Source organism: Phyllostomus discolor, chromosome 3 (genome assembly GCF_004126475.2).
Source record: "Phyllostomus discolor isolate MPI-MPIP mPhyDis1 chromosome 3, mPhyDis1.pri.v3, whole genome shotgun sequence".
Taxonomy (NCBI): domain Eukaryota; kingdom Metazoa; phylum Chordata; class Mammalia; order Chiroptera; family Phyllostomidae; genus Phyllostomus; species Phyllostomus discolor.
The window spans coordinates 2,171,813-2,199,368 of record NC_040905.2 but is presented as its reverse complement, the minus strand read 5'-3'; the positions used below and the strand labels follow the sequence as shown (position 1 = coordinate 2,199,368).

General features: G+C 56.4%; 1 protein-coding gene across 1 annotated transcript in view; it reads left to right on the top strand.

The window, feature by feature from the left end:
• The window catches only part of NDUFS4 (NADH:ubiquinone oxidoreductase subunit S4), a 76,998-nt gene extending 51,888 nt beyond the window's left edge, over positions 1-25,110 (top strand). The window contains exons 3-5 of the mRNA XM_028525108.2: positions 5,858-6,030; positions 7,645-7,718; positions 24,924-25,110. Of these exons, the coding sequence (XP_028380909.1) occupies positions 5,858-6,030; positions 7,645-7,718; positions 24,924-25,027 (351 nt within the window). The 3' untranslated portion in view covers positions 25,028-25,110. The remainder of the gene's footprint in view (positions 1-5,857; positions 6,031-7,644; positions 7,719-24,923) is intronic.
• The last annotated feature ends 2,446 nt before the right edge of the window (positions 25,111-27,556 follow it).

Genomic DNA, 27,556 nt, shown 5'->3' with positions numbered 1-27,556 from the left:
TCTTATGTGTGGGGTAAGAAAGTGATCCATTTTCACTCTTTTGCCTATATCTGTCCAGTGTCCCTAACATCATTTATGGAGAAGACTGTCTTTATCCCATTGTATACTCCTGCCTCCTTTGTCACAACTGGCTGGCCATGTGGGTGTGGGTTTGTTTCAGGGCTCGCTGTTCTGGACCTTGGCCTGTATGCCTGTGTGTCTGCCAGGACTCTCTTTACTACTGTGGCCTTGTAGTGCAGCGTGACACAAGGCAGTGTGAGACCTCCACTTGTATTCCTTCTCAAGATTGCTGTGGCTGTTTGGGGTCTTTCGTGGTTCCACATAAATTTTAGGATGGTTTGTTCTAGTTCTGTGAAAAACGCCATCGGTACTTTTACGGGGATCGTGTGAAGTCCGCAGTTTGCGCTGGGCAGCGCGGGGACGTGCGGACCGTGCCAGCTCTTCCCGCCCACGAGCAGCACGCTCTGCGCCTCCGGGCCCCGGGGTCCTCGTCGGTGGTGGTCTTCCGTGTCCTGGCCTTCCGGGGGCAGGTCTTCCACCCCCGCGGTTCGGTTTATTCCTAGGTGTTTTTATTGTGTTTCTTGATGCAACTGTTTGAGTGTTTTAACTTCTCTTTCTGATGGCTTGCTATAGGAGTATAAAAATGTAACCAACTTATGAGTATTACTTTGTATCCTGCTACTTTATTTATTAGTCCTAATGATTTTTGATGGATTGTTAGGGTTCTCTATATAGCGTAACATGTCATTTGCAAATGATGACAGTTTGACTTCACCTTTTCCAGTCTAAATGACTTTATTTCTTTTCTTTGTCTGATTGCTGTGGTTAGGACTTCCTATGTTGAATAAGAGAGGTGAAAGTGGACACCCTTGTCTTCCTTCTGATTGCAAAGAAAAAGCTGTCGGCTTTTCACTGCTAAGGATGATGTTACTGAAAAAGCCGGCATTCGTGCTGCCTGTCGCTACCAGACCCGAGAGGCAGAGACAGAGGTTGAATCTCTGTGGGCGCTTTGGTCAGAGGCGGGTGCCCTGAGAAGACGGCGGGTTCGCACCCTAGCAGACCGCCTTCCATTCCACTCCAAACCGGCCTTTTTTTTTTTTTTTAGGAAAAGTGTAGGCAAGGGGTTTGGAATTCAGGGAAAAGGTCAATCAGATAAAAAGCTACAGCATTGTGTCATCTGTTGACCCTGATTCCTTATCTGTGTCCTAGGGGCACAACAGTCCAGATTCCGTCTGCAGGGCCTGCTGTCCCCCCAGGCACAAAGGCGGGACTGCTCGTGGTCTGCTGGAGTCCAGGCGGGTCACGCCTTCCGTTCCTGGAGCAGTAGCTTTCTTACAGGCATTGATTACTAAACTTACCGTTGCCTAAAACTAAAGTTTTCCAACTCTCTGAGTCCCGCCCCATCATCATCTGTGGGAGTGTCGTATGCGGCCTTCACTACGCTGAGGCACGTTCCCTCTGTCCCCACTGCGATGCGTGTTCCTCATCAGAAGTGGTGTTGGACTCTGTCAGGTGCTGCTTTTGCATCTACTGATATGATCATGTGATTTTTGTACTTAATTTTGTTTATGTGGCATATGACAGTAATTGATTTGTAGATGTACCGACCTTGTATCCCAGAAATAAATCCCGCTTGATACTGGTATATGACCTTTTTAATAATGTATTGCTGAATTGGGTTAGCATGTGTTTGTGAATATTTTTGTATCCATGTTCATCGTAGACGTCGTCCTGTAACTCTCCTTTTCTGTAGTGCCTTTGCCTGGTTTGGGTGTGAGGGGGAGCTGGGCTCCTGTGGTAGGCTTTGGGGCCTTCCCCGCTCTGGGATCTGTTGGCATTTTTGAGGACAGTAGTAATTTGAATATTGGTAAAATTCACCCATGAAGTCATCTCCCTGCTCCAGGGCTTTTGTTTATAGGAAGTTTCTGATAACTGTTTGGATTTTATTAGTAATTATTGGTTTGTCCAGACTTTCTGTTTGGTCCTGATTCAGCTTTGAAAGATTGTATGTTTCTAGGAATTGACCCATTTCTTCCAGGTTGTCTGATTTATTGGCATTTAATTGTTTGTAGTATTTCCTGATAATGCTTTTATTTCCGTGGAGTCAGCCATCTCTTCTCCTCTTTCAATTCTGATTATATCTTTGTTACAGGAGGCAGGGGGGCCAAGGGTGATATACTGTCACCGAAAGGAACCCCCCAGGCTCATTGTGTCCGCCGCCTTACAGGAAGGATGTCTCTCAATGCCCGAGATGCATGAAAGGGAAAGGAAATGTTTATTTACTGCTATACAGACTTAAAGTAGTGACCTAATGTCTTCATCAAAATCCCAAAGTCCCTTAAAACACCCACAAACACACACAGTCCTTCCTTCCCCCCTTTGCCCAGTCTGGGGTACCGTATCTCAGGGAAAGAAATAGAAGTCTGTGGCTCAGGCAGCCCCCAGTTCTTCCCAGTAACCCGTCTCAGCTGGTAGGCCTCCCTGGATTCCCAGCACCATCATCAGCTGTGTTGCCGGGATCTCTGCTAAAGCCGGTGGTGGTTCCCCTTTCTAAAGCTGCAGGGGTCCCCACTCTGGCAAAGCTGCATGGTTCTCCCCTCTATTGCCACAGCCACGTGGTTCTCTGCAGTGCCACAGCCACGTGGTCCTCTCTGCACAACGGCTGTGGGCGTCCCCACTCCGACAAAGCTGCGTGGTTCTTTCCTCTATTGCCACAGCTGCATGGTTCTCTCTCTGCGATGGCTGCGAGGAGGGGGGTCATCACTCTGCCAAAGCCGAGTGGCGGTTCTCTGCTAAAGCCGCACGGTGATTCTCTCTCACAGGGCTGCAGGGGTGTGCACTCTGCTAAAGACTGAGTGGTTCTCCTCCTGCACTGGCTGTGATCCTCCCTCCAATCGCTGCCGTGTCTGGATTTAAATCCCCGTCCCAGTCTTCCTCTGCAGCCCCATTTCCAACACCTCCCACAATCGGCTACACTTGCCAGCACTCCCCTATCCTTCCAGCTTTACTGGGCTGCCATCCTGAGTCTGGGCAGGCGTGGCCCCATGTCGTGGAGCCAGTCATCTCCAAGCTCCCATGCAGGCGCTGTAACCAGGGGGAGTTGCCTCCCAGTTACATCTTGTGGGGGAAGTTACTTCCATTCCCCTGGCTCAGAGCATGGCCACAGCTATTTAACATATCTATGCAACCAGTTAAAGGTTATAGACATATAACCTTATAGATATATAACATATATATAGATACGTTAAATGACCACACCAGAGGTTAGCTGCACAGCTGTTGCTCTGCAAAACAGCTCTCAAGGGCCCTGCTCCATGTGTCCCTTCCCCCAGCTCACACCTGAAGGGGTAAGAGGTGAGGACATCTTATATGTCTTTCTAATAGTTCCTGGACACCTTGAGTTCTGGACCCCATTCCAGATTCCTTTCTGGGGCCCCCTTCTTGGCTGCACCTGGTAACATTTTGGCGGGGAGCCTCTCTTTTTTTCTTGATTAGTTGACAAAAGGTTTATCTATTTTGTTTTTTCCACTTCATTTCATTGATCTTTTCTGTTGTTTTTTGGACTGTACTTTGTGTATTTCTGATGTTGGGGAGCCGTGTGTACGCCTGAGCCTTTGGAGGGAGAGTGGTGTGAGCGGGGCCTGAGGCCTGCGGAGCCCTCCCTGTGGGCGTGCTGTCTGTGGAGCCGGTTGGGTGGGCCACGGGGGGTGTGGGATCTGCGGGCTCCTGGGAGGGGCTCCGGGCAGACCCAGGCCAGCCACACCTTAGCCTGGCTTGGAGTTGCCTGGTGGGATGCACAGAGCGACCTGCAGTTGAATTGAGCTGGCGCTGGGTTTGGAGGTGTCGTGCTGCGAGCTGGTGCCGGGTGCCCCTGTGCCAGACTCGGGGCCCTTTGGTGGGCACCACCGTGTGAGCTCAGGCCATCCCAAGCCATCCCAAGCCCCCCCACCTCGCCGGGCTTGTGGCCCCTGAGTTGAAGCTGTGTTCCAGGCCAGCAGCGGCCACAGCTTATCCCAGGCGTGGGACAACCCGATGGGAGTCACAGTGCAGGTTCAGACCGGTCACTGCTGCTGCAGGGCTTGGGGTGGCTTAGCAAGAGGTGTAGGGCACTCTGAGCCAGCCCCTGCCCGTGGGCCTCCGGGAGATGGTCAGGAATTCCGCAGTGGGGGCCGGGGGAGGCTGCCTGTTGGGAGCCACTGGGAGCGGTTCAGCAGGAGTCGGGTGGGGCCTCCGGCAATCTTGGCTCGGGAGGGACGGAAGAAGGGAACAGTGGGGCCTGCAGGCACTTGGTCCTGGAAGGAACTGTCCCAGCCCTTTCTCCTCCAGCCCTGACCTCAGGCTTGTCAGTTTAGGTCCTGCCTGTGTTGTATCCACGGAGCCTAAAGTACGCAGTCGGGCCTGTGGCTGGGCCCCAGTCTCCAGCTGCCCTCTGTCTCACTCACCGCAGGCCCTGCCGGTTTGCACAGCCAGCCCTTGGCGGGGCTCCGCTCCCGGCCCCTCGCTCCGCTCCTCCCCTCCGGGGGACTCTGCAGCCACGACGCTGCTCCTCCTCCTCCTCCTCCTCCTCCTCCTCCTCCAAAGGTTTGACGGGGGACCTGCCTGTGCAGCGTCTCTGCCCTGGGCTGTAGGACTTCTCTGGACCAGCCCTCGGGGGGTTCTCGGTGCGGGTGCTGTGATTTAGTTGTGATTCCGTGTGTTTGTGGGTAGGGTTTAACTTCTCCGGCATGCTGGCTGAAGTCTCCACCAGTTATTTAAAATTTATGTCAGTATGCACACCTTGATTTTAAGCCTTCATCATAATCATTCTTATAAAGAATGATATGGTTGGCTCTAATGTGATTTTTGATAGACTAAAGTGTTTACTACACCATTACTAAATGATGACTTAAAGTCTGAATTACTTTATTTTTTGGTGTCCTCTATACTACTATAATTTGATAAATATATTTAATCTGGGGCATCAAAATTGTATGCATCCATCAGTTGAGCATTTGATACTGGACTGAAATATAAAAAGAGAGCCAAGTGAGTTTCTGCAAAATCATACAACCTTTTTGACTTATTTTTTGCAAGTAGATTTGATGTATCATTTTCTTTTTAGCAGATTTCACCAAAGGGAGATAAAATACTAATTAAAATTGTGAATTGATTTTAATTGTTTGCACCGAGCTTGAGGCATTCCTCTGAATGGAATGCCCCGGTTTTTTTTGTTGTTTTGTTTGTCTGTTTATTTTTAAAGATTTTATTTATTCATTTTTAAAGAGAGGGGAAGGGAAGGAGAGGGAGAGAAACATCAGTGTATGGTTGCCTCTCATGTGGCCCCCACTGGGGACCTGACCTGCAACCCAGGCATGTGCCCTGACTGGGAATTGAACCTGCAACACTTTGGTTCGCAGCCCAAGCTCAATCCACGGAGCCATGCCAGTCGGGGCCAGAATGCCTTGTTGTAATCAGTTTGATACAGAAACCTCTGGCAGTTTTTATTTTAACTTAGTCACTCTTTAAATATTCTTTGCTTTAATATCCCTTTGCATTTTTTCTGTGCTGCCCAGTTGTACCTGCTTGTGAAGTAAGAGTCTATTAACCGTGGGCTCTTGTACCAGCAGACGCTCCAGAAATTGCCCAAACATTCCTATGAACCCTTTCCACTGCACTCCAACACTTCTCCCCCCCCACCCCAGCATACACTTTGCAAATACAAGCAGCCGTTTTTATTGTAAAATAGCGGAGCAGTGAAATAAGCCAGAGAGCTTTGAACAAAACTCAATTCACAGGTGGGTCTGAGCAGAGGCGCTTGGACGTAGACAGTCAGGGTGCGCGTGGGCTGCTGGGAACACGTTTGCTCGTCTCGCCGCAGGACATCACGACTCTGACCGGAGTCCCCGAGGAGCACATCAAGACGCGGAGGGTCAGGATCTTCGTCCCGGCTCGCAACAACATGCAGTCTGGCGTGAACAACACCAAGAAGTGGAAGATGGAGTTTGACACCAGGGAGCGCTGGGAGAACCCGCTCATGGGCTGGGCGTCCACGTGAGTGCCACGCTTTCCGTCTCTCCATCCCCGCGTCTCCCTCCACCCCCGCCCCTGCTCCCTCGCTTCCCGCTCCCCCTCCCCCCCCCTCCCCGTGTAGGCTCTCCTGCTCAGCACGCCGGCTCCGAAACGCCCGCGTGTGCGGTGTGTGCTCGGACGACACCTTCTGGGTGGGCGTCACCGTTCTGGGACACGGCACGCATTTACACGGGGTGACTGGCGTTGCGAGCGCCGTTGGCGTGCTGCCACGCTGCGTGTGGGTGTTTCTGAGTAGCAGCACTCTCGCTCATTTTTAAACTACAGTAAAACTTGGTTGTAAAGTGTTCTTTTGCTCGTAAGGGGAGGACACTAGACGAGATGAAATAGTAGCTATTTGGAGGGGACGTGTAAGCTCCTGGGGCTTGTGATGAATAAACGTGGAGCACGCCAAACCAAGTGGCCCCAGGGACACCGGTGACCTCGGTCTGCACGGTGGGGCGTGGCCCCGTGGGGAGCCGCAGGGCAGGCTCCGGGGGCGGGGCGGCAGAAGCGGCTGCTGAAGGGGGCGGCGGATCAGCCAGAAACCGCTTCTTACCGAGACTCTCCGAGTGTCGGTCACGGGGGTCCAGGCTTCAGTTGGAGACGGTTCTCAGCTTCAATCGTCCCACTTCAGAGTGAAGTGTTATTTATGCTCAATGGTTTTTCCTGCTGAGAAACATTTTTTATTGTTGATTCATCCATTGCACTATTTACTGATAGCATTCGGTTAGTTTTCAATGGGGGTTATTATGCATAATTCTAAAATCAAGATCCTTGTACATATCTTTTGATGAACATGTGACTTGTTAACATGCCAGGTACCCCCTGAAACATTAGTTATCAGTCATTCAGAGCTTTCTGTATGAAGAAGTAGCAGTAAGCTGTCGATTCTCTACCCCTTACCCTTAGCTGGGTGACAGCCGTGTCCGCACGGTGCGCTCTGTCCGGGCTGACAGCTGCGGGGCGAACAGAAACGGTGGAGGGTGTGGTGTGCACTTCGTTGGACAGATGAGAAAAGAGGGGACCGGGCCCTTAGGTTTCAGAAGTGAAATGGACAATTGACAGGTGACCGAGGGACAGTGAAACAGGCGTGGCAGGCGGACTCCTGCCAGGTAACCCAGAGACGGTGGGATGCGGGGGGGGGTCCGGCCACCGGGCCGCTCTGCGGCGCTCCTGGCCCCGTACCCGGTCGAACTGGGCTGACGCGGCGTCCCAGATTCCCTCCTCGGAGCGGGCCCTGCTCTCAGACTCTCGGGGCCGGACGGGAAGAGGGCCAGAGCTTCTTTCCGAGTCTTTCGTTTCCTATGACCAGCCTGAAATCAGTGCACCAAAGGCGGGGGCGTGGGGGTGGCAGAACTTTCTGTCCCTTTCAGGACACACAGGCCACAGTGAGAGGAACGGTTGGCAATCCAGTCCAACATCCAAGCAGCCAACAGGTTTGAAGGGTTTATTTGAAATAAGATTCTTCATCAGTAGTGTATTTATTTGATACTGTAGCAACTGTTTATTTTCTAAACATTTCACTGTATTTTAAATACCGATTGTGTTTTCAGCCAGAACTTGATGTTAAACCGTGGAAAACAATTGTTCTTGCAGGGCCGACCCCTTGTCCAACATGGTTCTGACCTTCAGCACCAAAGAAGACGCAGCTGCCTTCGCAGAGAAAAACGGTACGTCTGTCTGGTTTTGTCGGCTTTGATAAGGAGAACGAAGGCACGATTTTACGTTCTTCACGTTAATCAAAACCGCGGGGTATAGACTCTGACTTGAAGGACGTGTTTCAGTGTGTCCAGTCCAGTTGTTTAGGGAGTGTGCAGCGGCAGAACACCCCCTTGCACGGAGCAGCATCCCGGGTGGAAGGCCCGCGTCGCCCGGGAGCCCCGCTGCTCTCTCGTGGGAGTGGAGGCCGGGAGCAGAGCGCTCTCCCGGCTCCCGCCCTCTGCGCAGTCTCTCACGTCCGTCCGGGCCAGGCTCCAGCTGGGCCTTCCAGCGCTGACGCCTCTTCGCTCCTCTCTTACTCGGGGCCGAAACCCCAGGTCCGTTGCACCTCGAGGCTCTTCAGCTACTTCAGGGTGGTCGTCAGTGCCGCGCTCCTGCTCCCACAGCTCAGCTCTGACCGCGTCCCGTTCTCTCGCGCCATTTGCAGCCTCAGCGTGGTCTCGTGCACGGTGCGGCCGGTCTGCGGGTACACAGCAGCACCCCGGCCTCCACACCCACTCCCCACTCGCTCGTTCTTCACCCAGAGCCCCTTCCGGTCCCGCAGGCCCCACCAGGGCGAGGGCCCTGTGTCTCCCACAGCGCAGTGCCACTGCGCCTGCCGTGCGGGAGGGACGTCCCGACGCGCACACACCACGGAGCTGCGGTTGCCCGCAGCACTCGGCACAGCGACGGGCCGGTGGGGCCGTGGCCTCGGAGCTCTAGGCTGCGTGGGGCGCAGGCCGCACCGTCTGGGTCCCTGTGTTCGCACAGAGAGCAGCGAGTCACCTAACGGCACGCGTCTCAGAAAGTGTCCCCGTCCCTGAGTGGCGCGTGACTGCGTTGGTTTATGTGGATCTTGCCATCGAGAAAATGCAAACTGTCTTTTTTCTCCCTTTCTGTTACCAAGCTCCGCAGCGCAGTGATGAAAAAAGGCTTTGGAGTTAGACCAATCTGAATTCTAATCCTAATTACGATCTTGTGTTAATTTTGTCGTGAAGTTAATGTTTTTTCACTGCTGGAATAACAGCCGTGGCAGACCTGGGTAACCACTCCCGCTGCTCGTCTCCAGGGTCTGAAGGCGCTGCTGTACGTGTGCGCAGGTGCGTTCTGCTGCTGCAGCGGGGCAGACGGCGCGAGAGTCTACCCTGGTCGTCCGTTGGAGCGAGGTGACACCTGTGCGTTCTGCTACTACGAGGCGATACATAAACGTAAAAGATTACCAGCATCAGCCAACCTGTGCGACACATACACGTGAAAGCACCGCAGAGGTCACCCACGTGTTCGCCCCACGTTCGCACGGTCGCGCGATCTGGGGGAGGGGGGGAACCGTGCGGGGCTCACCCCCAGGACGGCCTGGCGCCTCCCGCCCCCCTGCGCACGGCGGGGGCGTCGGAGGGTCGCGAGGCAGGGAGGAGGGAAGTGTGCAGCACGGCGCTGAGTAGCCAGATAGTAGTACGTGAATGTACCCTGTTAGTAGTCGGCGTCTAACAACTTGTAAAAATTTACATGAGTGTGATTCCTTACTCACACTTTCTTGGCAGTTTTCACATTTCTTAATTGCATAATTGTTCTCAAGTGTTCATAGTCTTTAAAATATTATTTTGACTTAAAGTGAACATTACTCTCTTAAACTGTTGTTGGGGAGGAAAATTTTTTGTCTGCCTTTCTAGGTTCCAATAATACGGTTACCTGAGGAAGGTTAACAGGAGAGAGAGAAATTCAGGCGCACGGAGAGGGCCCCGTGAGAACAGGAGGCCCAGGGGCGGGCCACCCAGTGGAGGTTCCTGTGCCGCCCTGAGCAAGGGACGGCACAGGGCCCGGGGCCCCCCAGCAGGAGCAGGGGGCCCACGGGACCCCCAGAGCCGCGCCTGCTCTGCCATACAGGCAGGTCACTCTGGTGACAGTTCTTGCTGGTGGCCGCCCTGTTTCGGGGCTCGGCCGCCCAGTGAGGTCTGGGAGGGGGTGCAGGCGGAGGGAAACGGTGTTCTCCCTCTGCGGGGCTCCCCTGCCTGCCGGCCACCCGCCCACACCAACCCGTGTGCGTGCCAGGGTGGCGTGCGTGGGGCCGTGTGTTTCGCTCCCCTACTGTGGTGCGGCTTACCCAGACCAGCTCTGTTGACGTCTCCCGTGCTTGCAGCCTCCCGTGTGCTGTGTCTGGCACCTCTGAAAGTGTTCGTGCGAGGTCTGTGGTGTGAGTGTGGTGACAGGAGCCCTAACGGAGCTGTGGAGTCTCTGGGTGGTGAGTCTCCGCATGGTCACAAGGGTGCGTGACCGCCGCCGTCCGTGTGAACTGCAGGTGTGGGCTGGCCACTGCTGCCCCTGAAGCCAGGTGCGTCTGCAGTCTGGTTTCTCTCTCCCCGGGGAGGGAAACTGAGGCACATTGTCACACACAGCAGACAGCATAACTCGACAACACACAGGCACAGCACTGCATAAAGCTCCGGGCTGACAGTGGGTCAGAGTCTAGCACACACGGTAGCGGGAGCTGTGTCCGTCTCGTCACTGCTTCGTGCCCAGCACTTAGCACTAAGCTTACATGATGGATGTGCGATGTCGGGGAAATCACTGGCTTTCTAAACCACGTGTCCCTACACAGGAATGAATCTGAGGCCCCTCCTCCCTCCCGGGAGAGTCCTCAGTGAGCGGCCCGCCGTGGTTCACCCTCGGGCTTGCGCTCGGCCGGGTTCAGCATTACTCACCCTTCGACAGACAAGGCCTGCTTCTCTGGCTGTTGGGGCGGGCGGTCCCTAACACCAGCCAGTGAATGGGATGGAGTCTTGGGGCGGAGGGTGCTCTCTGCTCCGGTCGGGGGGACAGACCCGTGGGACTGCCGTCCACCCCCCTCCCGCACACGCCGCATCACGCTCTGGCGCCGGGGCTGGTGCCCGTGGGCGCTCCGGTGTCCGGGAGGGTGGGGCCTGAGGGGGAAGCGCTTCGGGAGCGCTGCTGCGGAAAGACTGCTGGTGGCCGGGCTTCTCCCGGGCCGCCTCGCTCGCCCCTTCCCTCTCTGCCGCGGCGCCCGCGCCTCCCCCGGCCGCTGCTCCCACGGCGGGAGGGGGTTGTGTGGAGGCGGGCGGGCCTGTGCCGACGGGGACGTCTGGGAGAGGCTGTCCGTTTGTGAGCAGCAAGTGTTTGCCTGTCCCAGCGCCCAGACACGGTAGGCTGGGGCGAAACGGCCACGCACACGCGCAGTCAGTTAGTGCGGGGGCTGCTCTGAGGACCGAAAACCCGCCCTTCATTCCCTTCTTAGTTTTCTCGTTTCCCTGACTTTTAAATGGTTACAAAAGTGAAAAAGGTCAGACCGCGGTGTCCCGTGATACAGAAGTTTGTACGTAGAGAGTCAGGGTAACGAACAGGACCCCGGAGCCCGCCGGACGCTTCCCACTGTGTCTCAGGCTCAGGCAGTGAGCACTGCCGTCACGAGGCACCGTTGATAGACACCACGTCTGTTGTGCGCTGGGCGCTGGGCCACGGGTTTCCCTTCTGATCTGACTCTCCCTCCAACTGTGTGAGGCAGGGACGGTACCCCGGTCTGTAGTCCAGAGGCACTAACGTCAACTAACAAGGTCACATGCCTTGAAGTGGGCGCGCAGGTGCTATTTGAACGCAGACGATAGTGGAATTATCTGCAACAGAGACCCCAGATTCTAAAAATGTTGTCCTACTTGGTTAGGCACAGAAAGTGTTTGCTGACCCCTGGGCTGAAATGTTATTATACTGCCTCAATACTGAGAACTTTTCTTCTCCGACATTTTTGTAAATCATAAAATACTCTTGACCCAAACATCTCGAAGGGCCGTGCTCAGCAGGCAAACCCGACAGGTGACGGAGCCCGGACGTGGCCTGGTCCCCCTCGGCCCGAGTCTGCCGTCCCCGTCCGCAGAGTCGCCTGCGGCCCCCTCTTGTCCTCCTCCCTCCGACCCAGGCTTCGCTCCTTCTGATCCTTTCCCCTGCCCCTCCCCCACAGCGGACCTGCTCTCTTCTGTTTCAGCGCCCACGACAGTCCGTTCCTGTCTTGCTGTCCGTGTAGTTTGGTTTGGTTTGGTTTGGTAGAGGGCCCTGCCACATGCCAGTGGTGGCGGCTGGGCTCCGGGGGTCTGTGGTTCGCGAGGCCCAGTCCTGGGGCGCAGCTGTGAGCTTCTCTCCTGCCACCGGGACCATCATCCGCACCTGCGGGGAAGACGCAGCCGGGCACCTTCGTCCCCCGGCGGTGTGCTCGAGGCCCGTCGGTGCGTCCGCTCGGAGCGCTCAGTGAGCCAGGGACCGTGCGTGCCCCGGCCGGTTCGAGACTTGGTGCAAGTCCCTTTACTTCCGGCCATTCGTTCTGTCCTTGGGAGAACTGTTAATTCCCTCTAGTTAGAGATCGGACGGAAGACAGCTACAGGAGAGTGGTTAGTGATTTCTCATATTTTAGTGTGTTCCTAAAACACAGCCACCAAGTCTTTGTGTTAAATTAATCTGTAGCGTATCCTGAATGTATTGAGGGTTAGCACCCTGAAGGTATTCCAGTGTACTTGAGATGAGCATTTCACAACGTCAGCGTTATCTCCAAGCTGTGTGTTAGTTGTTTCAAACTCTTTTGTGAGTATACTGGAACCCAAGACACCAGAATCAGTCCCGTCGCTCCTAACTGGCAGGGTCAAGTTTCCAGGCCCTGGGTGCCATGCATCTGCCCTGCTGCCGGGTCTGCACCGTGCGGGCGGCAGCCCCCGGCGGCGGGCGGCACGTGGGCGGGGTGTGTCTGGTTTGAGTCGGGTGTGCCGTACTGTAAAACGCACAGCAGGTTTCAGAGAAGTGTTAGAAAGCTTGTAAGATACTTAATGATTTTCATATTGATTACATCTTGAACCGATACTACTTCGGATGTAAATTGGGTTAGGAAAACATGTTGAAATGAATTTTACCTGTTTCCCTTTAGTCCTTTCTCGGCGTGGCTGCGCGGAGAGCCTGTCCCTCCGTGTGGGGCGTTCGCGCCCCCGTCGGGCGTCCCCTCGGGCGTCCCCTCGGGCGTCCCCTCGGGCGGGGCCGGCCTGGAGTGCTGAGCAGCACGCAGACGACCCCTGCGCGTGTGCTGGGTGTTTCTTGTGGCGTCTCCTGTGGCCCCTGTGCAAACGGGAAACCCGTCCGGCGCGGGAAAGGGCATGTTGTGCTGAAGGAACAGGTCCGTTCCCCAGGCCCGCCCTCGGAGTGGGGCTCGGAGTGGAGGCTCACATCACACACGATAGCGGAATGGAAGAGCTAAATTAGGAGACCCACCGTGTCGCATCCCACAGTCCCCGCCGTCGCTGTCTTCAGTGTCTTCAGCAGCCGGGGAAGGTGCTGTGCGGGTCCTCTTCTTACATGAGAGTGCCCTCGTCTCTGCCCTTCTGGGTGTTGACCACCCCTCCAGCTGACCCCTGCTTCCGGCCCCTCTGCGGTGGTCTCCCTCCCGTCCCTCGCCCCGGGGAAGGCTGGTTCTGTGCGCCTGGCGGCGGGAAGGAAGGAAGGGCCGAGTGCCCTCCATGGGCTTCTTCCCCTCCTGCTCCCACCTGCCCCTGCCCCCCACACACACAGAGAAGTGCTCCCTGGGCCCCCGGGCAGCCCCCCTGAGAAGCCCTCCACAGGCCCCCCTTTTCTCCTGGTGAGGAAGGGTTGTCTGGGTTTCCCTCTGAAGCGCAGAGGAATCTGGCTGTAGTTCTCCCACCTTCCTCGCCGGTGGGGCTCTGTCTGCTGGCGGAGAAGGGCTCCGAGGGTGGGAGGGGAGGGTGCTTTCCTGGGAGAGGCAGTCGTGGGGAGTGTCAGTGGAGCCAGGAGACCCTCTGCCGCGTCCAAGCTGGTGGGCCTGCCTGGCCTCCCCACCGGGGACTCCTGCCCCCCGGGTCTTTTCTCATTGTCGCCTCCAGCCGTAAAAACTCTTTGAAATTCTCAAAGTGGAGCATGTCTTTCAAGAACAGGAGGGCAGAGGAGAGGCTGCGGTGTGGGACTGCAGTCTGCTCCGGGAGGGTCCGTGGGGACGGAGACCCCGCTGCAGCAGCCAGCACCCCGCACCTGCAGGTGGGAGCAGAGCGCTGGGCCCCGGGGCCCGGCGACACCCCAGTGACTGCAGTGCAGTGTGGGCCGGGGTGCAGGAGCGCCCCAAAGCAGACACCAGCAGCAAGGCCCCGACTCACTCCTGACTTGAGCTTTGGAACGAGGGCCCCCCCTCACAGCCACGGGTCTGTTAAGGGACGACTTTTAAACAAATGAAGAGTCATGATCCTCATACAGATATAAAATGTGTTTAAAATTTGTTTTATTCCTGTTATCAAGGAACTAGGTAGATGGTATTACCACTTCAAAGTAAAAGTCAAAGCAGCAGACACCCTGGGAAAAGGAGGGCTGGAGCGCAGGGAAGGGGACAGAATGGGGTTGAGAGGGCAGGCAGTGACATCACCCCCAGCAGGACACAGGGCGCGATTTGCATATCTGTCAGTCCCACGCAGTTCACAAAGCTGTAAAAGGCTGAAAGGGGGGATTGAGCTGAAATCCGAGACCCAGTGAGGGCTTGTGTAGATGACAACAGTTTTCCACTGAAACAGAGTTTGTTTGTGTCCTTCCCACTTTTTGATCTTAAAAAAATCTTGAAAATTTATGATCACAAAGTAAGATGGGGCTACTTCTGTTTGGCCTGGTGATTTCCATAGGCAACCCCCAAGCCCAGTGGCAAGACTGTGAACTTGCCGCTGTATTTTGTCCCCTCCAAATGGGTCACGCGAAAGCACGAGTGCAGGCCGATTAACCTGAAGGAACACCGGCGGTGGGAGGAGCTCCGCACACCCAGTGGACGTGGCCTTTGTGACGCCATCCCGAGGGGACCTGGGCCGGGAGAGGGCGGCGTCCTGTCCCCAGAGACGGTTGTCGGTTGTCGGTGCAGAAGGTGCCGACTGGGACCTGTGCCGCCGCGGCCTCGCCCTCGCCCTGGTGTCGGGGCCCCTGCGGGCCCCCCAGAGCAGACCCCCCACCCCAGCCTCTTCCTGGCTCGTCTGAGGCCGTTTCCCCTGTTCGTCTCTCCCGTGTCCATGTAATTCTCAGACCAGCCAGGGGAACTCCGGGGAGGGACAGTTTTACCCCCCGCCACACCGCCGTAGGGGAGGAAAACGGTTTCCCTTCGGTCATTCCAGGTTCTTTGCTGACACGCCCGGAATACAGAGAATAACACGGGAAAGCAGACCGAAGTTTAGTAACGTGGGTGCCTCCCATCTACATGACGAGACTTGGGAAGTCTGAGTAACCCCCCCAAGTGGCCCGCCTCCACCCGAAGGTTTACCTCCAGCTAAAGACAGAGGAGGCGGGGGCGGGAGAGGGTTCCAGAGGCTGGCAGTGAACGGGGCGGGTGGTCATGGGGCCTGAGTCCCCGCTGCCCCAGGGACGAGGGTCTCTGGAGACGGAGGCCCCCCCTTCCTTCCGGTTCGGAGCAGGAGACCAGCGTGACCGTCTCGCACAGAAGGGCGGCTTTCGCTCTGATTTCGGAGGGTTTTCTGTATTCACTGTGTCTTAAAAACAAGCAGTACAAGGCAGTCCGTCTGCCAAAGGGGCGTATTTTGGGGCGGCATTCGGCCCCCTTTCAGCACGTAAGTTTTCGTACATGCGCTTGGGTGGGAATTTTCATAAGGAATCTCAAATTGTTCTTTCCAAAGCCTCCTGCGACTAGGAAGCCAAACCAGTAACGTGCCACCAGGTTTCTGCTGTGGTGCATATTCACATGGGCAAGTTCCTTCCATCTCAGGGGCCTCAGAACACCCTAGGTCCTCGGAATAGCCTCAGGTTCCTTCCCACCTTAGGGACCGTGTGCGCCCTGGGCCAGGACCCGTGTCCTGGAAGGACTTGGTAAGCGCTGCTGTGTGGGGTCACCTCTGGTGCCTTAAACCTGTCCGGTCCTGCCTGACGAAGTGGGCATCATTCTCACGCAATTCCAGCGAAGGCTCTGCCTGCTTAACCACTGTTTCCGGTTACGCTCTAAAAACGGTGGCATACTGTCGTTCGTCTTGTACAAGTTACCGTATGAGCATGACCTTGAGAACGCTCCACAGGAGGTCCTGGGTTCTGGGGCTGGCATGCAGGGAGAGTGAGGGATCCTTCACAGGTGATGCGAACTTGAGTTTACAAAGCAAAGTCTGCTAAATTGTAGTGACTTACAAATACCCCGAGGAGGAAGGTGGAGGACTTTCTTCTACGTCCAGAACATGGAGCACTAAGGCACTATCAGAAATACTGCAAACAAGAACGACAGTCATCCCTCGCCATTCCTTCACTTCTGAGTCATCAGTTCCTGCCTCACTGGACATCCTCATGTGCTTCTCAGCTGGGCTTCTGAGCCCTGCCCCGCCCTGTCCCCTGGCAGACAGGCCTGCCCACAAGCCCTTCCTGGGGTCCTGCCCCTTGGGCTCCGGGCCCCTCCCTGCGGAGACACAGAGCCCTCCGGCCTGCGGCTGCCGGCGAGCTCCCAGGAGAGCCTCGGGGAAGGAGGAAACCCGTGCACACGGGACAAGGGGCTCGATGCCGTGCGAACGGGAGTGGTAACTGTCAGAACCGCAGTGCACGGTTCGTGACGAGAAGAACGGTGCCAGTTAAAAGTCACTCCCGAAATGGTACAGACACAGGATCTAGGAACCGTCATTTAAACCTATTTTCAAAGAAGACAGTGAATGCTCATCTAACTTATGAAAGGGAGGAACGTAATTTTTGCAGAGAATGACATCATAACCCTGACATGCTGCGTTATGACATAACGATCTTGAGACAGAGTACACGCGAGTGCCCAAACACGCAGTATGAATACTCCAGATGTGTGTCAGGACACCAAGGAAAGAGACTAAGTCAGCGTGGAGGGGCCCTGCATACCTGTGTGTTAGTGAAACTCCGCATCCTCGCTGCAGTCAGAAGGACAGGTGTCAAGAAGCCGCCGTGCAGCGTGTCAGTGGGGCTGCTCATGTCGGTGCAGCCGGTGTGGAGAGCCGCGTGGGGACACTGGGGGAGCTGGGCCTGCCTCCCTCGGGGTGTTCACCCGGAGAAACGAGCACCCGGGGCTGGACAGACGTGCGTACCCTGGCGATCGCTGCCGCGTGTCCTGCAGCAGGCGGGACGGGGACGTAGCCTCGGTGTCCGTCAGTGGATGAGTGTGTGGTGCGCATGCATCATGGAATATTACGCAGCAGTGAAAAAGGACGAAACCTTGCCACTTGAGACAACATGGATGGACCTGGAGGATGTTAGGCTAAGTGAAGCAAGTCAGAGAAAGACAATGCTCTGTTTCACTTACATGTGGAATCTTAAAAACAAACAAACAGAAACCAACTCATAGAGACCCAAGGGAGGGCTGCCAGCAGGGAGACGTGTCGGGGGGTGGGTGGAAAGGTGAAGAAGAATGTGGTCAATGACAGTGTGATGCATTTGCGTGGTGATGATCACTGAAATGAGTGGTGGTCACAGTCTGGGGCATAAAAGTTTTAAGCCACAACATTGCATACTTGAAACTAACATAACTAATATATCATATACTAACTATCCTTAAAGACGTACAAATAAAGATAAAGCTCCATCACTAGGTGATGTTTGTTCCCAGTTGGCACGTACCGGCCTAGAAGACGCAGGACCCAGACGAAAGCAGAAAAGGCTGGACTGGTGCCTCGTCTCGGGCGGAGCGGCGCCCGGGCTCTGACACACCACAGCCGGCCAGGGACAGCAGGGGTGAGGGGTGTGCCGCTGGCAGACCTGTGCCCCGAGCGCGCAGCTCCCTGCCTCGGAGGTGTTCTCAGGAGCAGTTCGCCTGCGGGCTGGACTCGGGGTGGCGAAGCATCTCCCGCCCGCGACAGCTGTCCCAGGCAGCTCCTCGGAGCCACGTACCGAATCGGCCGGGTTCCTTCCGGCGCCGGGCTGGATGAGGTGGGAAGCGCACATCCTGGTGACCCCCAGAGGCCCTCGGCGGAATCCCGAAGAGAGCTTCAGGGCAGAGAGAGTCCTCACGTCTCCTTTGTTGCATTCCGGATGCGGACTGGGGGAGGCAGAAATCAGTACCTCTCCGTACCTTCCAGCACTCGGGATGCGAGTAGGACCGAGGTGTCCGAGAGACAGCACTGGTGACGACGGAAGCCACCGACACGAACATGGAAGAAGGTGTCAGGGTGCTGAGACCCTGCCTCTCCCCCGAGTCATCAAGGACTGAGAGTGAGCCCACGGCAGACGAGGCTCTCCCGGTGGCCACCGCGAGCGAGCCGTCTGGGCAGAGCGGATGGGAAGAGCGATCCCCTCCATGCCTGCCCCCGCCCCCACCCCCGGGTCGGGAGGGCAGGCGCTGAGCCGTGCAGCGGGACTCTCGCCCGTCGGACCTGAGCTAACTTCGCTCGGGGCGAGACACATTTCATAGCTTTTCAGAATTTCTAGCCGTACTGTAAAACAAAAGTTCCTTTTTGCAAATAATATAAACCTTTTAAAAAGGTGTTTATTTCTAGAGAGGGGGAGGGAGGGAGAGGAGGACAGGAACATTGATGTGTGACTGACAGAGCCTCCGTGCGCCGTGCACCCGCCGCACGTCCAACTGGTGGCCTTCTGGTTTGCGGGGCGATGCCCCACCCGCTGCGCCACCCCAGTCAGGGCAGCGATGTGTAACTTTTCAAAAGTTACTGGTTTTACAAAGAGAAAGGGGGAAGCATTGATTCCACTCATTTATGCCTTCGTCGGTTGATTCCTGTGTGTGCCCCGGCCTGGGGTCAAGACCACACACAGCCTCGGTGTGTCCGGACAATGCTCTGACCCACTGCGCTGCCCGGCCAGGGCCGTGTACAACTTCTGTGTCCACTCGGGCTTTGTCCTCCACAAGTCCTTCTCGGCCTGGAGCAGTCCTTCATTGTACTGCGGGGCCTCACCATCGTTCCCTTGGCAAACAGACCCGTCCCGTCACGTTACCTGCCGAGTTACCCCCCGTTGCCGCTGTCAGCTCCTGGCAGGGTTTCATTCACGTTGGTTAGATGCGTCATGTCTTCCAGCCACAGTTATTTTCACTTCATAGAGAAAACAGAGGCAATTGACAACTTACACACCAGCGTTTTAAAAGGCTAGCAAAACTGGTAAGTTCACAAAACACAACTTTTTACAATCGTGTGTATGCTTTGTAGTCCCACGTCTCCGATGGGCAAAAATGAATGTGTCCATTCAGAAACCCAGAGAGCGCTGGCTGGCGGGGTGGCTGCGGTGGTTGGAGCACCATCCCATGCAGCGAGAGGTGGTGGGCTCCTTGCCTGGTTCCGGCACAGACCTGGGCTGTGGGTTCGATCCCCAGGTGGGGCACGTATGGGAGGCAGCCGGCCAGTGTGTCTCACATGGATGTCTCCCTCCCTCCCCCCCCCCCCCCGCCCCCCCCCGCCCCCCCCCCGCCAAACCAGCGAACACCCTCAGGTGGGCTTTGGGGAAAGGAAAGGAAAGGAACACTGCTGTGAGGTCTGCCTGGCTCCGGCGGCGACTCTGTACGGCATCTCGGTGGGCCCGTCACAACTCTTACAGAAGGGTGTTTTCTGAGGCAGAACCGCGACTATGATAATTCTTCACGAGCATGTGTGGAAGAGCCTAGTTCACTCGAGAATAAGGGAGCCAGGCAGATCTCGCCCGCAGCTCCCGGAAGGGCCAGCACAGCGCAGACCTGCAGGGGTGAAGGGGTGCTGAGGTGAGCTGCGAAGGCAGACAGACGGGTTTGGGGGGCGGGGAGTCGTGGGAGGCGGGGAGTCAGCGGGCAGGACAGAACGTACACCTCTGTCGGTCAGAGGTGGTTCCTGCGGCCGGTCACGGCGGTCCCGTTCTGTGACGTCACCGAACGCGCAGAGGGAGCGAATACGGAGGAGGTGCCGCCTCGCGGGAAACACGGGGCTAGCTTCCTGTGAGCCCCGACCCGCACTGGGTCCTCACGGGGGTCTCTGTCACGTGTGCACCGTTGACTGGTGAACCCCGAGCTCACGGCCGCAGACGGCCTGCGACCCCTGCCCTGCCCGAGCGAGGTGCGTCTGCGGGCCGCGGGCACGCCCCGCCCCTGGCACCCCAGCGCTGGAGAGCGCTGCCCTTGGGCCTGGTTCAGACTGCGACGTCAGCGCCGAGGAGCGCAGGAGGAAAGAATGCGGCCGTCAGTGGGCCGTGGAAAGGACACTTGTTTACCGCACAAGAGGTGACGCCAGAAGGCAGGGCGTGGCCTCGCGCGACCTCAGCCGGGAACACGCGGGCTGGTGACAGCTGTGTCACTGCTCTGAGCGCGTGGTGAACACCCCTGGAAGCGCCGTCAGTGTTTGGGCTCGCGCACACAGTGCGGTGAGCAGGGGCGCTCACAGGCCCGGCCCTGCAGGTGACAGCGTCCCTGCGCCTGCAGCTGACGGGGTCGCAGGCAGCGCGCAGGGCTCTGCCGAAGCCCCACCTTCCCTCCCCGCCTTCCCTCCCCGGCTCCTCCGTCCTCGGGCTCGGGTCTCGGTGCCGGGAAATGTTCAGCTCACCTACCAGGGTCCCTCGGGGAGAGGTGAATCCAGGGTTCACCGCTGGAAGTCTGAAATGACGCCCCCATAGCGGTCCTTTCCCCCACGGTAGCGGAGTGGGGTTCCCGGCGTCCCTTGGGTCACTTAGGGCTCGGGAGTCCCGTGCACTCGCTGCGCCCAGACGGACCTCTGAGAGGGACTCTCGGACCTGCACGTTGCTGCACAGGCTTTTCTGTAGAGAAGCGGGTTTTACGTTTCTCGTAGCTGACTCTCAAATGCACCTCCGGAACACGAACCAGTTTGTGTGGTGTCGGGTTCCGAACCACGTGGTTCCGGCCGCTGCTCTGGGCGCGGGCGAGCCGCACGCGACAGCGAGTGGGTGTGGGACGAGCGCCGTGAGGGCGGGGCTCTCCGGAGGGGGCGGGGGCCTGCAGCCCTCAGGTTCCTCAGGCCTGACGCTGTCCCCCACTTGCTAGTTTAAGTCATCTCAGGTAGTTTCCGTGGGAAGAACCGCCTTGCCAGGGTATCCGAAACCCTTACTTGTCCTCCATTTTATTTTCTCAAAGAAGGCCTAAGGTACTTTTAAATTATCCTGACACTCCCACCCTCCCCACCCCAAATAGTGGGTACTTGGGAATTTCAAAGTAGAGGGACTTTCAGAGGGAACTTCCCGAAGAGCTGCCTCCCCCTTTAACTCACATTTTTAGCTGATGCTCTGTCTCACCAGGCGTGTTGTGGGTGCGTCGCCTGGCGAGGAACCCGCAGGCCTCCCGGGCACCAGCACACCGCGCCCTGGCCTCCCAGGCCTTTGCTATTCTCGTCCCCCGGCCCTGTCCGCGGTGACTGCCAGTTCCATCCGCTCGTGCCAAACAGATGGGCAGTAGGAAAAAATCCCCGTGCTGCTTGCTCCTGCGCTGAGGCTGGGCCTGAGGTCAGGTTACTGGCGGAGAGAGGCATGCGTGGAGCGCACACCGGGGTCACCGGAGGTGACGCGTTGCACAAGAGCACTGACGAACGTCTCTGTGTCTTCGTGTGGCTGAGCCAAGTGTGAGATGGTTCTGTGAGTTAAAATAGATGGAACTGATCTTCTCTTTCTGTTGCACACAGGGAATTCACAAGGTGGTGGTTGTGGTTGGTTTGCTCCGAGGTTTCACGTTGTGTTTGTTAGTGCCGGCGGCATCTGAAAGAATCCAGCAAGCGTTCTTACAGCACCTAGGGTGCCCCAGCCACGGCATGGAGACTGACAAGATAAATGGGCATGTTTGCCCGGGGCGGGGATGGAGTGCAGCATATTGCAGATCTCCTTTTAGGTTCACCAGAGGTTGTACCGTAAGCATGCCGCTTTGATACAAGGGCTGAAACCCCCGAGTCGCTGTGAGAGCGCTCCCACACGTGGGTGGGAATTCCCGCAGCCAGGCTGCTCTCCCCCGGGGCAGGGAGCGGCGCCCGGGGAGCTCCCTGTGGCCAGGGCAACTGCCCGCACCTCGGGCCTTCGACCGCCTGCTGCCGCCCCCAGCCGGGGAGAGCAGGGGCTGGTGTCCAGGGTCCCGATGGAGCAGCCTGGGGACCCGGTGGGAGGCTCGCCCCTCGGCTCTGTACCCGCCTTCTCCGGAGAGCGCGTGCGCCCTTTCCCTGCCGGGGTCCCACCCAGGAGCTCAGGTCCGAGCGGTGTCTTTAAACAACAGAACCTTACTGTAGAGCTGGAAAGAAATTCTCATAGAAATTTAAACATCTCACAAAGACGACCCATTCTTAAATTTCTGCGTGGCATCGTGTGCCAGTTACATCATGCTCCTTCATTCTGAGAGCAGGTTCCAGAGGGGATGTCGGGAAGATGCGCGCGGGGCAGGTCGTGCGCCCCACGCGGCACGGCTGTCTGATGTCTCTCGGAGCGGTTCCAGTGCCGCGCGCCCTGGGAGCCGGCGTGCGCGCTCACTCCGGAAGCCCCTGGGCCGCCGAGCTGCGCTGCGGCAGAGACGTTTGGGCGGGGCGGGCTGTGGTTTGTTGCGCGGGCACTCGGGAGAGCGACGCCGGAAACGCGCCCAGATGCTGGGCGGGGTCAGAAGGGGCCGCTGTTGCCGTGATGTCGGTCCTGCGCACCGGGCACTGTTCTGAGTACGGGGCCGCAGACCCGAGGGGGATGCGTGGGGCTGGGACTCACGCTGGTCTCCGCTGCGAGCTGCCCTTGCGTGTCCCCGGGCCCGCCTTTGCTTCGGCCGTGGCCCAGAGGTGGAGGGGCCCGTGCGGCCCTGGGAGCTCCATGCTCTCCGCAGGGAAGTGCGAGGGAGAGAAGCGCCGCCCCACCCGGGCGGTCCCGGTGGCCTGCGCTGTCCTTGCCTGTGAGTCCTGGGCCCAGACACGGCGGGACCCGGGTCCTGCCCTCGCGCTGCTGGCCCTTGCTCCCGTGGGACCCCGGGCGGGCTGCCCGATGTCAGTGTTCTCTCCGTGGTGCACGTGCGCACGCACGGCCCGTGTCTAGGCACCGGCGTTCCTGTGCTGGCACCTGACGTAGTGCACCCCTCACCGATGTCTCCGCCTCTGCTGCCTCGGTCTGGGAAGGTTTTGTTTCATTCGCTGCCTCACCTCTGGCGTCTGAGCAGTCCCCGGGTAGCAGTCAGTGCGGTTTATTAGATGAGTAGTACGTGCTCATTAGATGTTGCTGTTGCTCACCTGCTCCGTTGAAGTGTTTCTGACGTCACCACCACCGTTTGCGGACTGACGAGGGACGTACCCGGTAAGTTCGTAACGTTCAAGTTATTTCAGCATCACGCCCAGCTCTCAGCCGTGATTTGCCTGCTAGAACCCCTTTCTGTGGCTAATGACCAGGCCAAATTGTGCCTACCTGGATCCAGAGCATTACATACAAACTCAGAATTAGGGTTCGGGGTGATGGAAGTTTTACTTACACTAGTGCCTCACAGAAGATGTGCTGAGTAAGCTACAAGTCGAACTGGAGGGGAAGGAGCAGCCCGACATCTGTCCGGTGCGTGCTGTGTGCCCCGGGAACCGGGCAGGAGGGCGCAGGCCTGGGTGGGAGCCGGGCCGTGTGGGGACCCTGGCTCCGCCCCGCCCCAGCTGAGCGGCCTCACGCTGGTGACCCACCCTCTGTGCCTCGGTTTCCTCAGACAGACGTGCAGAGACTTCAGAAGGCACCTTTCTCGTGTGACCCGACGAATCATTGTGTGTCCGGTGCTTTGTAAGCACTGCCAGGAGTCAGCCTGTTTGACCCTCACGGCAGTGTCTGCGGAGTCGGCGCCGGCCGGCGCCCTCAGCCAGGTTCGGGAGTGCAGGGACCACATGTCCGTGCCCGAGTCCCGCCAGGCCGCCCTGCAGGGAGCCGGCGCTCTGCGGGGTCCTCGGTGTGGCCGTGTCGGCGGGTGGGAGGGTGCTCAGGACTTGCTCTCCTGGAAGTGAGGCTGCGCCAACCAGTGAGTCGGACCGGTGCTCACTTTCCTGGGTCCTGGCGCTGCCCTGGCGTTCCCGCCGCCCCGCGTCCCCATGGCGAGCGGAGAGGCGTTCTAGCTGTGGGGGACTGTTCGTCGTCCCACAGGCGTCGGGGGAGAGGTGGGGGGGGGGTGGAGGCTTCACTTCGGGCAGCACGGGGCTCCGAGCGGCCACCGAGCTGGGAGCTTCGTGGCTGGAGCTCGAGACACCGGGGAGCACGAGGGCGCGGCACGAGGTCAGGAGGCTGCCCAGTGAGCCTGCGCAGCCTTCATCCTGGACGTTTCAGACGGGCCGGCGTGGCCCTGCCCTGAGAACCAGTGATCCGCCCGCGTCAGGACGGATCACTCGAAGGAAGTCCTGAGAGCGAGGGCGGTGAGTTAGTTACAGGGATCCGTAGTGGGCTTAGGGAGGAAAGCAAAAGTTACGGGGGTTGCCCGGACCTGGGACTAGGGGGCGACTTCATCCTACGTGAGGAGGGGGGCATGGTGGTTCTCCGTGCTGGGAGGAAACCGAAGGGCTGGTCGTACAGTAGGGGACGCAGATGCAGACAGACCCAGGTCCCAGCAGCTGCAAGGCCTCGCTCAGAGGAGCCCAGACGGTGTAGACGGTGCTTCCCCCCGTCTGTGCCCAGCAGACCCCGTGGGCCTTTGGTCGGCCTAGGAATGTGCATTGTCAGGCGCCTCCATGGGATTCTGCTGCAGCCGGCCTGGAAACAAAGGTTGAAAAGCATTTTGCGTTTCACCAGGGGCCTCTCAGTGTCCAGGGGCTGCACGGCGCGCTCTCCCACGGTCTGCTCCAGCTCCGTGACTTACCCGGGTGAGCGTGGGCGTGCGGTCGCTCTGCGTGAGCGCCACGCTGCCGTGAAGGCGGGCGCCTGCGTTCAGAGACAGCGGGGGCGGTTATGTTGGTCAGGGCTCCCCCGGGCAGCCGTCGGAGAAGTCACATCGTGAGCCAGAGTGAGGAGTGGGAACTCTCTTCTGTCACCATCGGTGCCTGAACAAGAATACCGACAGGGAGAAATCGGGCGGTGGGTGCCCCTTTAACTTAAGGCATGGGAAGAAGTCATCTCCAGGGAGTACTTTGGACCCCCCCCCTCCCCTGCCACACAGGATGTTGCGGGGAGGGGTTGCTGAGTACGTTTTTACCTTTCGGGCGTGTGCACGCGCCCCGGTGATAAGGGACAGCGGGCTTGCGGACAGGCGCCTCCGCTCACTGTGTTCTTCGGGCGCTCTGCGACTCTGTCCCTGTGAGTGTGCTCTTGTTTTCCAGGGTGGAGCTACGACATCGAAGAGCGGAAGGTGCCGAAGCCCAAGTCCAAGTCCTACGGCGCGAACTTCTCTTGGAACAGGAGAACGAGAGTGTCCACAAAGTAGGCGGGCACCGCCTCGGCCTCCGAGCCAAGTCAGCTGCGCCGAGTGCAGTCCTCGCTCCATCTCCTAATAAATGTGACCTTCAGCCACCGACACATTCCGTGGTGTTTGGTTGGTTTAAGTGCTTTTTCATGTCTCACGTTGAACATGTTACCGTTTGTTACACAGAGAGGAGATCGGAGGGTGACACCTGTAGGAGATGCCAATACTTAAAACCTGTTAAAAAGAATGCAGCCGCCGCCCTGACATTTCACACTTCTTATAGCCATTCTCAAGTTCATGAACTGCCTTCTACCTTTACTAACATACTGTCTTAGAAACTCTTTTGTTTTATCATGCATAGAGAAATTCATGATTACGTTGCAATCTGATAAACCTAAACCCAAATCTCATTGGGGTTCTCTTCTCTAATTAGAACTTTATATCCTCTAAGCTACTTGGAGCCTGAAACAATAATCTACAATAGATTAAAAGAATCCAAACACAAAACGAAGGGTCAGCAACATACAAAGGAAGAGAATCAGAACAGAGAAAAACTACAAAAACAATCAAAGACCAATTAATAAAATGGCAATACTCTACATACCAATAATTACTTTGGACTGAATGCTCCGATGAAAAGACACAGGCGGCTGATGCACAAATAAAGGACCTGCACGAATGCTCGGTCGTGCAAGGAGGCCGCTGCAGACTGAAGCACACACACGGACTAGAAAGTGGGGGGGGGGGGGGAAGACAGGCACACCCAGGTGGAAACGAAAGTACAGCTGGGGCGGCAACGCTCACATCAGACAGAACAGGCCTGCGAGCAGTGGCGGGGACGAGAGGCACAGAAGGGCATCTCATCACCGTAAAAGGGTCAGTCCGCAAGAGGGGGTAACCCTTGCAGACACCGTGCCCCCGGCCTGGGAGCACCTGAGTGCACGGAGCAAATCCTGACCGACGTGAAGGGGGAGACGACAGCAGCGCAGTCGCAGGAGGGACTCTCGCACCGCATCGGCGTCAACGGGGAGGTCACCCAGATGGACCGTCAGCAAGGGGACAGCGGCCTCGAACGACACGTCAGCCCAGGTGGACTTATTTTTCTCACAGGCGCATGGAACTCCAAGAGGAGAGACGGTTGACTCCGCAGAAACAAAAGAATGATCAGGAGATACTGCCAACAGATGAGACAACCTGGAAGAAATGGGTCAATTCCTAGAAACATACAATCTTTCAACGCTGAATCAGGATCAAACAGAAAGTCCGGACAAACGAGTAATTACTAATGAAACTGAAACAGTTATCAGAAACTTCCAATAAACAAAAGCCCTGGACCAGGGAGATGACTTCATGGGTGAATTTTACCAACATTCAAAGAGTTAATTACTACTGTCCTCAAAAAATGCCAAAAAGTTAAAGAGGGGGAAGGCTCCAAAACCCATTTAATGAGCCAGGCATTAATGTCTCTGATGACCATAGCTATAAAAATCCTCAACAAAATATTAGCAAACCAAATTAAGCAACACTTAAACAGATCATACACCAGTATCGAGTGGGATTTATTCCTGGTTGTAAAGCTAGTTCAATATTGGCAAATCAGTTAATGATACACCACACTATAAAATTATGATATTAATGGGTGTAGGAAACACATTTGACAAAGTCCGACATCCATTTTTCACTGAAAACTCTCATCAGAGTAGGAATGTGGTGAACACACTTCAACATAATGAAGGCCACACACAGGACAGACCCACTGCTAACATAATCAACAGTGAAAACCAGCTTTTTCTTGAGAGTCAGCAGCAACACAAGGATGTCTGATTTCATTACTTCTGTTCAACGTAGTACTGGAAGTCTCGGCAACAGCAATCAGAGAAGAAAATGAAACAGTATTCAAACAGGAAACAAAGTAAAACTGTCATTATTTGCTGATGACGTGAAACAATATAGAGAGAACCCAAAAGAAAAGCTATTTGAACTAATAAATGAGTCTAGTGAAGTAGGATACAAAGTTAATATTCAGATATTGGTTACATTTTTATACACCACTAACAAACTATCACAAAGAGAAACTAACAGGGTAATCTCATTTGCAGTTGCATCAAAAAGAATAAAATACCTAAGAATAAATTTAACCACAGATGGGAAAGACTTAGAAAACTAAGATTTTGAAGAAGATACAAATCAATGGGAAGCTATAATGTGCTCATGGATAGAAAGAATTAACATCTTTAAATGTCTATACTACCCAAAGAAATCCACAGATTCAGTGCATTCCTTATCAAAATACCCTGGCATTTCTCACAGAAATAGAACGAATATTCTAAAATTTACATGGAACCACAAAACACCCCAAACCCCTGAAGCCACCTTGAGAAAGAACAGTGTTGTAGGTACGACAATACCGAACCGCACTGCAAGGCTGTATTTAAGCCAGTGCTGTACCAGCGTAAATACACGCAGGTTAATGGAGCAGAACAAAGAACCCGGGAGTGAACCCACGCCTACATGGCCAACTAATCTGTGACGGAGGCGGCAGGACAGTGC